At 36.2% G+C, this 11841-nt stretch overlaps 1 protein-coding gene across 3 annotated transcripts in view; it reads right to left on the bottom strand.

Annotated features, from left to right (window-relative positions):
• Positions 1–11841, bottom strand: part of LOC106462575 (acyl-CoA dehydrogenase family member 11-like) — a 176685-nt gene that overhangs the window by 41027 nt on the left and 123817 nt on the right. For all 3 annotated transcript variants that reach the window (XM_022389869.1, XM_022389870.1, XM_013922509.2), the window contains exon 10: positions 521–613. In XM_022389869.1, the coding sequence (XP_022245577.1) occupies positions 521–613 (93 nt within the window). The remainder of the gene's footprint in view (positions 1–520; positions 614–11841) is intronic.

Raw genomic sequence — 11841 nt, forward strand, 5'->3', positions numbered from 1 at the left:
AATTTTTGTTCAATAAAAATCTTTCAAATGCGACTGTAGATTTTTTCCCCAAAACTTTGTTTTCAAAATAAAGGTACATCTTATATTCCGAAAAATACGGTAAGTGAACAGTAATAATATTGCATTTACACTTGTGCCAAGCACCTATACTACTTTGTTTAGGATAATTTCACCATCTACTGTTAAATAAATTAAAACACCTAAAAAAATATTAATGGGAAAATGTAACATCTTCATTTTAAAATAAACTGCCAATTTCACTTCTAGTCTTAGAATGACACAATACACTAGTGTATCAGGCCTTAGTTTTCTGTAAGAACTAAAAATTTGGAAACCAAACATTCCTACTATCTTTAAATTCTCAAACCTAAGAAAGAATGAAAAGATTAATCTAACACATAATACTTCACAGTTTGATGTGAGATTATACTAAATGCTAAATCACTAAACTAATTATATACTAATGAAGTTAACTTTTACACTATGTTTCATTACCATATAGAATAGGATAAAAATCTACCTGAACATCTCTTAGGATTCCAGGAAGTCCAGTATTTTCCATGTATCCTTGTCCACCAAATGCCTCCAATCCTTCAGAAACCACAGCAACAGCCTGAAATGTTAAATTAGTAACTTTGTGAGATTTTATGCTGTATGTTATAAGATAGTGTTCTTTCATTTTTTGTTAATTATTATTAAGTTTATATTTGATATTCTATCATTTAGTTGAGCTGTCTTTAACTTTCTTTATGAAATACCAATTTAGTTAAAGTTAATACTAATTTTTGCACTGAAACAAAAATGACTGACAGTAGTTGATACTGAGGTTTTTCCCGCAATATGTAAACATTCCATTAGATGTCTGTTAACAGACAATGAATTGTAAACTTGTCATCTGGTAGAAAATAAAGAAAATAGTAAAACAGCCAGATGTTCAAGAGATTAGAGAGCTAGATAATTTTTGAGTTACAAGTTAGATATCTTTATGATAATCTCCAACACTGGGTTTTTCCTTCTGATTGCTTTTCCTAACTTTATTGTCCATTAATACTTAACACTAAAGTATTTAGCTTCATTTCTAATTCCTTTTTGAAAGTTACAATGACCAAACAAACAGCTTATGTTACTTTTAAATGTATTTGCACCAATTTCTAATTAAAAGCCAAGCAATGCTACAAACATTTGCTGTCTACAAGATGAGCACAAACAGTTACTTTTAAGCTTAAAGTATTTCTACCATATACAATACATCAATGAATGCTTTATAAAAAAAAAGCACCCACTCTCTAGCTGCCAGATTCCCACTAGAAATCCTCAACATTTTACCTATTTTATCATCAGTATTTGTTATGAATCAATTGAAACCTAAGACAGAGACTGAACAATCCCATACCAACCAAATATTCTATAAAATATTTTTTCTCTTCAAACATGTTTAAACATTCCTGTATTGACTAAATAAAGATACACTAGCAGATCAAAAGTGATCTCCAAACTAGTTACAAACAGAAGGATTGATTTTATTAAAACCTTTCAGATGAACGTTAACATTTTCCAACATTTAAAATGTATTTCCAATGGATACTTACCTCCCTCACAAATAGCTTTTCTTGACTTGCTCACCACTACCCTCACACCTATTCATATGAGACATCTGCATGCTATCATGCAGCAACCCTCCAACAATAGGAAAGTGACACAACTCCTGTCATCATTAGCTGCTTCTCTTCTGTGCAACTCTTAATCACTTCGAGATTGAACAGTACATACAAAACCTACACCAATCATGGGGAGGTCAGGTGGGAAATGTGAGGGGAGGTAAGTATCTATCAGAAATCCTTTTTGAGTGTAGGTAAATGTTAACTTCCAATATGATATCTTACCTATTCTCAAAAATAGTTAGAATTCCACATTATGTTGGTGGAGGGTCTGGTAAGAAGATGATCTCCCTTTAGAAAGTGCCCAAAGGAAAACAATGGGGTGAGCAAATAAATGCAAGGCAGTAAAACAACGGGAGACTGCACCACTTCTAAGCAAGGTATACTCCTCACCTACATGAAATTGTGTTGAAATAAGGGTGTAAACAATAGAGAAACCTCCCCATTTTAATCATCTGTGCACATCCAACCCGACTATCACCATATCTGCCAGGAATTGACATCCAGGGGATGGTAAGAAGGTGGATAGCAAAGTGGTGGTGCATCTCCAGTTCATTACCAGGCAGCATTGTGAATGTATGGTTCAATCTGTCATAGGAGGAGGTCACCCTGCCACATGTGTAACATTAAGAGATCCCAGGTGTAGAGTGGCTAGGGCACGTTGGACTGTAAGTGAAAGATCAATTTCCACCAACACCAGACAAACTGTGATAGGGATTTCCAGCCCACAACAGGAAGAGGGTCCTCTATATTTCACCTCTGATATAGGAACTGGTAGGGAATGTGAGCCTCTGTACCAAGGATCTGCATCATCATGTGTGCACATCCAGCATAACCATCACCATATCTGCCAGTAATTGACATTTGGGGGATAGTAGGAATGTGGACAGCAAAGTGGTGGTGTCTCTCCAGTCCATCACCATGAAGTATTGGGAATGTATTGTCCAGTACATGGCAGAAGGAGGGTACCTGGCCACACATGTGTGGACTTATAAGGCTGGTCCAGCACCAACCATCACCACATCTCCCAGAAACCAACATCCAGAGGATGGTAGGAAGGAGGGTGCCTCAACCAGAAGGGTGAACTGCATGTTGGCAGAATGCATCATCCAACACCTGATGGCATCTGGAATTTTACATCAGGTCTGTGGTAGAAATAGCATCAATGCCATCTACACTAGCAGAACTTCATCACCCTACTCTCAAATGAGTGGAATTGAGCACACTCAGTGTCTAGGAACTGATAAGTGGCAAGGACTCCTAAGCTCCACTAGAAGAAGGGGGAAACAGTGTTTTGGAAAGTCCAGAGGAGCACTGCACTGGAGACAATGCAATGGTGACTGCAATTCCTTACTTTGAAAAACAGGCTGATCCAGTGACCTACATGACACAGATCATTTGGGATGAGAGTAATCCCTGTCTGCTTTTCTCATATCAGTTCATGAGTGTACAGTCCAGGATGAAGATCTTCATGAAGAAAAATACCATGAGGCATACCTGCAAGCAGTCTTGAGGACCACCCCATCTCAATGGTGGGCATATATGACACACATGCAGGTTGTACAGTGCACATGTAGGAATAAGTATACCTGGTCAGGCAACACTCGCCACTGAGTAGGATCCAACTATGTAACAAAGGCCCCTGCAAAAAAAGTGAAGAAATAAGGTGCACTTACCCCCTCAAAAAGAAACTGTGTTGTGCAAAATGGCAATAGAAGAAAGACAAAACCCTGTAGAATAAGAAATGGGTTATCTGGTGAAGATATAGAGCAGTAAAGGTATGGGGAGTGGTCCACATACCAGCACTAATGATGCCCTCCAACTGACGTTTGAAATGAGCAGCCAGGGACATGGTAAGGTGATTAATGTGATGAGAAGATACACAGAAAAGATGACAATCATCAGGAGAAAGATAAGAATATATCAGGCAAATCAACTGGTAAATCTAATCCATGAGGATACCAAGAAAAAATAATCGAGAGCAAGAACAATGGAAGGAATCAGAGGAGAGCCCTGAAAAGACAGAGGAGGTAATCAGTATCAGAATGATCGTAAAGGTGTGCTATGGAAGGAAGGAATATAGATGTGAAGGTGGAATTACCCTCTCAAGTAACTGAAGTTTTGGGCAGAAAACAACAATCAGGAAAAAGGATCACATAGAAAAAATGAAACAAGGTGTGGTGGACATCAATAGTAAACACATCCAAATGACAATCCCTGCACACCAACATGAGAAGAAAAAGGGTCTATAAGGAGAGGTAATATAAAAAACAGATCGACAAGGGTTCAAAAAGAGGAAGGATAAGGGCATAAAGGATGACACTGAGGTTCCAATTTGGGAGATGCAGGGTGAACAGAACAAAAGGCACTGAAGGCATGGATATAATGTGTAAAAGACAAAATGTGGCAGGCAAAGCCATATGATAGCCAAGAATGGAGGAGACTGAAAGTCACATGTCAAAGAGCCAGGTTAGAAAGGAAGTGATATGGGGAAGGGTCAGATGGGATCAGGAATAACCATGACATATGGACCAACAATGGTACGTGTACCACTTTCTTTGCCATACTGACATGGAGGAAGGATGCACAGAATGGGAAATCAAGGATGCTACATGCTGCAAAAGTCTGGCCTACTGGGCCAGGGACCTGACAAAAGCCATGTATGAAGCCTGAGTGTGGGAATGGACAGATAATACATTCCAGACTGGGGCTGATAAAAGAGGATGGGGGAAAGAGGGAGAGGAATAGGTGACACCAGTAGTCAGTGTAGAAGTAGATACCACAGCTGAGCTTGCCAATATGGAGCCACCAATAGAACCTGACATGGAATGATCTAGATGATGGAAAGTTCCAGAGAATTAGACGAATGGGAGGGTAGGCATACAGGTATAAACCTGTACAATCTTGACTGAGAGCATCCACTGCTACAGACAAAGGATGTGAAACAGGAGACCAAAACCTTGGGACCTGAGAATTTAGATAAGTGACAAAGGCATCTAGCTCTGGAACACCATACTGTGCACACAGCCCGCGTAACAGTGATAACTCCATAGGGAGAATCCTGATGGAACAGGATAAATGATCTGCAACAAGATTCAGGACACCTGGAATGTGAGAAGTCAACAAAAGAAGTTGATGGCTGTGGGCTCAATACAGGAGATCCAACGTTTGAAAACAGGGGTCTCTAGACCAAGTGCTTCCTTACTTGGAGATGTTTGAGACCACTGTTGAGTAGTCAAAACGCACCATCACTGACTGGCCCTGAAGGTCTGGAAGGAAATGAACCAAAGCCTATTGAATGGTAAAGAGCTACAAGAGATTGATATGGAGAGAGGACTCTGAGAAAGTCCATTGCCACAAAACCTCTCGAGTGTCCAGATAAGCACCTCAACTGGTAAGAGAAGCATCTGTATAAAGGTGACATTCTGGTTGAGGCGGAGGAAGGGGAATACCAACAGTAGTTTGTCTCAATCCAACTACCAGGCAAAGAGGACCTGTAAGGAAGGAGAAGAGAGCCATCCGAAAGATCCCTGATGAGTTTCTACCACTCCATCAAAGCCCACTGAAGGCAACACATGTGGGCACGACCAAGAGGGATAAGGATTTTCAGAGAAGCTCATGTCCTTAAAAGAAATAGAACCTCTAGTGCAGTGGGAAAATTAGAGGAGATTAGGTTGAGAATCAGTAGCTACATAACTTGCAAACAAAGGAGAGAAGGTTTGGCCCAACTGATGAGGGAATTGAACAATACCCCACAATGAATGAGGTATTGCATGGAGTAAGGAAAGACTCCCCCACCGACCAACCAACCAATCTGAGCAGAAAACTAGCATTGAAATTTTTGAAAAATTACATGAATATACCTGAATAAAGATATATTTTAAACTAGTTACAGAAAGGTGAAATGCAGTTTTCTAGTTATGAAAGTGATGATGAAATGATGTGATGAATCACATTAGCATAAAAATTCGCTTAAAACAATTATTTGTTATATTCACACATTATCATAAACATTCAGCTGTTAATGAAGTAATAATTGTAGGTGATTTTAATTTCAGGCATATAGATTGGGAAATTCTAGAGTCAAACCATGAGGGAGAAAGATTTTTGGAAACTGTTCATGATGGCTTTCTTCACCAAGGAACCAACTAGAAACAATACTATTTTAGATTTATTGTTAACTTCAAATACAGAAATAATCAAAAGAGTGGATATTGGGGGAACATCTGGGTGTAGGTGATCATTGTTCTATTAGGTTTGATGTTTTGCTGCATATATAGATAAAGAATAATGATATTTTGGTTATAAATTTCAAAAAAGCAAATTTTGAAAGGATGCAACAAGAATTATCTGTTGTGAATTAGGCATCTGAGTTATTGGAGACACTGATCAGATGTGGAAAATTTTCAAAGGTGAATTTTTAAATATTCAAAGTAAACATATTCCTTATAGAAAGAAAAAGGTAGCTGCAAGTAAAAAACCACGTAGCCTTTCAAAGAGTTTAAGAGATAAAATTAAAGAAAAGCACCATAAATTTAAATTGACTGGTATGATAGGAGATTTAGAAGATTATAGAAGATAAAGAAAGTTGGTGAACAGGAAATTAGGACATCAAATAGAATGTATGAGAAAAGGTTGGCTGAAAATGTAAAAACTAACAGAAAGAATTTCTTTAAATACATCAAGGGTAAACAAAATATTAGGATGGGGGTAGGACCTTTGATGGATGATAAAGGAAGGCTAGTATCTGATGATTATGAGATGGCTGGGTTATTAAATTTTGCTTTTTCTTCGGTTTTTACAAATGAAGATTTAACCAGTATTCTACATCTTGAACAGCTGATAAATGGAAATGAGATCAAACAAGATGACAGCATTAATTCTGAGCTGGTTAAGAAAACATTGGGAAGTATAAAAAACGATAAGGCTCCTGGGAGCATATACTTGTAGCTCTAGATTGTAGTATTTTGATAATTCCAGCTTTGACAGCTACTGTATGGCATGATCAAAAATTCAGATATTTATTTGTTTGAGCCTTCTTTCGATAAACAATAGTGGTCAACTTCTCCAAACTCATGTACTTGTGAACCAGAAAATCGAGAAATAGAAGAGTGTTATCAACTTCAAGTTCTATGGAAAATTATATGCTGGCAAGTTAGCTTTTCAGATGAGCATGATAGGTTTTGAACTCTTCCTCTCCATGGGTCCATAAAATAAACGTAACATCAACATATCTTATCTATATATGGGGTTGGTGAATATATGGTGTTAAAACAGTGTGTTCAAAATGCTGCATGAATATTATTGGTATCTTTAACAAGTATCTTGGGAAAATTATATTCTTGTGAGCTTGTAATTGAATAAGCTGGATCTATTGTTAGAAATTTTAGCATGCTAGAAATAAATTGGTTGTTTTGTAAGTTGACAAAGCTATGAAAGATACAATAGGTTGCATGGGTAGATTAGGTTTATGTATCTTGGGAAAACCATAAAACCGTGGGCAGACTGAATGGTGTACAGAGAATTTTTTGTACAGTGTCATGCTTATTTCCTTTTTCTTTGTCATGTTTAAAAGTTCTTTATTTAGATTTTATCTATACGTTGAGTTGGATCTGAAGATAATCTTTGGTAAATTGAATCTGTTAATAATTCTTTTTGCTCACAGTTAAGTTGGTTTAAAGGACTGTAGCATTTCCCTCATCAGGAGTTAATATAACAGTGTCTATATTGTTCTTTAAATTACTGATAGCTTGGTGCTCTTCTTTAGTTAGGTTGCTTTGAGGTTTAATCATAGATGATTTTAGGGCTTCTCGAACTTGGAAGCACAATTCATTAGCAGTTGGGAGATCTAATGTATTAGTGACTTCTTGAGTGCAAGCAATGATGCCAGTGTAAGGTATTTGTTTCGGGATACGAACAAAATTAAGTCCAAGAGATAGTACAATTATTTCATTATCATTAAGACATTTGTCACTTAAGTTTATGACTGCATGCTTAGTTATCTCCATTCTGTTATCCCTGTCACACTTAGATAAAAATAGCAGTTTTTGAAACTTGCTAATTTGTCTGTGTTTGATCTTGTGATATTCTTGATCAGCACTGATTCCAATATTTCTCATGATATCTTTGTAATCCTGAGCAGTTACCATAGTTTTGATTGTAAAATTTATGTTTTGTTGTTGATTGTGAAGAAAAAACTTTTTTCTTACTGTAAAGATATTCTATCACGAACAATAACTCATGCCATCTGAGGTTTAGCAGTTAAATAAGGAAGAAGTACTAAAATAATGTGCACTACATGTATACACTTGGTGGAGTAGGGGGTGTGCCACATGATGAAAAATGTTAACATATAACTGCTAATTTGGCAGTAAATTATTAATTTTAGGTAACAAATAGATCACAAACAGCACGGAGAAGGTATCTGTTAATTGTTTAAATTCTGCTATCTGGAAAAAGAGTAAATTATATTAAAAGTCTGACATAGATAGGGTGTGTGTAAAGAAACTAGCTTCTGAACTTGTATTTTACAATGTATCTGTTATTAAAAAAAGAAGAGCTTTTATAGTAAAATATGTTATATACAGACTAAGTTAGGCCTAATAGTTAGTGTACTGGGACGGAGGTCAAAAAGCCCTTCATTTGAAACATGATATATTGCTAAACATGCACCACACATATTTTAGCTGTGGGAGCATTATGAGCATGATAGCCAGTCCCCGTATTAGGGTGATGTTGACTGGCAGCTCTCCATCTGATCATCAGTCCTAAATCAGAGATAGCTAAATCTAAACTTTCAGGGAAGGGTTTCTGACTTGACTGTTTACCCCCATTTTGTGTATGAATTGCTGTACCAATCTTGTATATATATATATTATTTTTTTTTTCGTCTTTATTTTGTTCATGTGCACTGTGTAGCTTAGTGCTTTGTCATTGACTTTCCATGGAATTATTATTTTCAAAACTCAACAGTTTGCAAAGTATACCTGAGCTTTAAGTGGAAGGGTAGATATTTCTGCATATATAATGTGTGTGAAAGAAACTAACTTTTGAATGTGTATTTTACAATGCATCCAATAATTAAAAAAAGAGCTTTCACAGTAAAATATGTTACATATGGGTCAAATCTGGCCTAGTAGTTAGTCTACTATGAAGAACTAAGCTTTTTTGATAAGAGTTACCACAAAGGATCACATATAAAGTGTAATAGACTTAAAATAAGACCCAAAACTCGAGCACTTTCACATATAGATAACTATTCTTCTTCAGGAAAACAAAGGGTGACCTTTAGCCTGCGCACTGCAATATATAGTAGAACGTGTGATGTCATGTAAACCGGAAGTCCCAGTTGAGTTGAATCTGGTGACCAGCCAATCACAACTCAAGTCGTTAGTCTCCTGGAAGGGAGAATTAGTTTGTAGAGAGAAAAAACAAACAATTATTATTAATTTTCATTATGTATGAAACTTTTGACTGATAGAGAAAAATAAAATACGTAGGAAGATGAGATCTAGAGAAAATAATAACGTAAATCAATACCTGAAATAATAATAATAATCTAGAGAAATAGAAGCATGAATAAAAATTTGAATAATAATAATAATAATAAAACTTTACAAACATATTTACAAGTTATTCGGAATTTTTTTAGAGTTGCTCAAAGGTCAACAATCCCAGGATCGAGATTGATGCCATTCAGTGTTACAGTATTTAACAGTGCTATCCAGTAAGCTTCTTTAATTTCCCTGTTTCTGTTTGATGTAAAATTTGTCTCTATTCCTGTCAGTATCATGTCATCAAGAGAGTGGTCAGGCATGTTGAAATGCTCTGCAACTGGAAGTTCCTTGTTCATTTCGATTGAAGATTTGTGGTTATTAAACTGCTCCCATATAGTTGTTTTAGTTTGACCTACATACTGGAAGTTGTACTTTCAGCACTGGATTAAGTAAATAGAATTTTTTGTAGTTCAGGTTATGGTTTTATTGATTTTGGAATGTCTTTGGTTGTTTTTATCAGAGAAATTGTTAGTCTGCTGCATGAACTTTCAGGTTTTACAACGTTTGCCATTGCAGGGATAACTTCCACCAGGTGTCGCATTAAAGTTAACTTTGGCATGCACCAACTGCGATTTCAAAGTCTTATTTTTCCTAAAAGAAGCAACAGAAACTTCCATAAAAATAGTTTTTAGTCTATCATTAAGTTGAAGGAGGTAAAAGTGCTTTTTCAGTATACGGGGTAGGTTTTTTAATTTTGAGTGATATGTGATAACTAGTGGAACACAAGAGGAATTTGTTTTAGGTGCAGATACACGTGGAATATTGTTAGCTTTGTCAACTTGTTGAATCACAGTGTGTTGTTTATACCCTCTTTCGGTCAAAGAATCAATGTGATGGTCATAGTTCTTACTGCCAGAGCGGATTTTCTTTAATCTAAGTGCTTGACTGAATGTAATATTTCATTTGGTGTGTGGAGGGTGACAGTTTTGAAAATGTAAGTACTGTAGTCTATCAGTTAGTTTATGGTACAAATCAGTGTGTAGAAAACCATCTTTTAATGTCAGGTTTACACCTAAAAAACTTATTTGAGTAGTGGAGTAATCTAGAGTAAATTTAATAGAAGTGTGGAAAGAGTTTGCATGTCTATAGAAAGATAGGAAGGAGTCTTCGTCTCCTACCCAAATGAAAAAAAATGTCATCTATGTAACATTTCCAAATGTTTGGTTTCTCTTTATAACTTTCCAACAATCTCATCTCTAAGTCTCCCCTGAAACCATTGGCATAGTTTGGTGCCATCTTGGTCCCCTTTATTCTCCTGAAGATGAATAGTCATTTATTCGAAATTGCTTGGGTTTTGGGTCTTATTTTAAGTCTATGAAGATCTAAGCAGTATTTCACATCTTGAACAGTCGATAAATGGAAATGAAATCAAACAAGATGACTGCATTAATTCTGAGCTGGTTAAGGAAAAATTGGTAAGTTTAAAAAACGATAAGGCTCTTGGGCCGGTTAATATTTTCCCAAGGAGGTTAAAGATTGGATATGTGAGCCATTTACTACTATTTTTTGTCAGTCCTTGAACAGTGGCCAGGTACCAGAGGTTTGGAAGTAAGCTAATGTAACTCCTCTTTTCAAGAGAGGAGATAAAAATTTTCCCAATAATTATAGACCCATTAGTCTTATATCAGTTGTGTTAAAAGATGCTTTGCAAAGTCATTTAACAAAGTTTAGAATTTTATTGGATAGTCAACATGGTTTCATTAAGGGAAAAACCTTGCCTTACGAATCTTTTGACATTCTTTGAAAAGGTTACTGTTTATGTAGATGAGGGTAAGGGTGTAGATTTGGTGTATCTGGAATTTCAGAAAGCATCTGACAAGGTGCCACATAAAAGGCTTGGAAAGAAAATTATCTCTATAGGTGTTAGAGATAAGTTAGAAAAATGAATAGAAGAGTGGATGGATGGAAGAAAGCAGAGGGTTGTTACAAATGGAGTTCAGTCAAACTGCATCAATGTCACAAGTGGGGTACCTCAGGGCTCAGTCTTAGGACCTTTACTCTTTTTTATTTACATCAATGACATAAATGAAGGAATAGTCAATAAATTACTTAAATTTGCAGATGATATTAAGGTCTTGGGTGTTGCTAGCTGTGAAGAGGATGCTGCTGATTTACAAAAGGATATAGATCATTTAATGAATTGGGAAAATAAATGGCAGATGGGTTTTAATAATAATAAATGCAAGATAATGCATGTGGGTTATTATAATTGGAATTATAAGTAAAATTTGGATCGGAATAACCTTAACAGTGTTATGATGGAAAGGGATTTAGGTATAATAGTCGAACATTTGCTAAAGCCATTCAAGCAGTGTGCTGTTGGTAGTGGTAGGGCAAATACGATTTTACGTTGTAACTACAGAAATATTGAATACAAGCCTAAAGAGGTTATACTTTTATTGTATAGGTCACTGGTTAGGCCACATTTGGAATATTGTGTTCAGTCTTGGACTCCTTACCTTAGGAAAGACATTGAATTATTGGAAAGGATTCAGAGAAGGGTCATTAGAATGATGCCTGGGATGGAAAGGTTTTCCTATAACGAGAGGCTGAAATTTCTCAAATTGTCTTTTCTTGAAAAATGAATAGTTAGGAGGGATCTGATTGAGGTGTTTAAGATTGTAAAA

This window comes from Limulus polyphemus, unplaced genomic scaffold, assembly GCF_000517525.1.
Source record: "Limulus polyphemus unplaced genomic scaffold, Limulus_polyphemus-2.1.2 Scaffold1200, whole genome shotgun sequence".
NCBI classification, from domain to species: domain Eukaryota; kingdom Metazoa; phylum Arthropoda; class Merostomata; order Xiphosura; family Limulidae; genus Limulus; species Limulus polyphemus.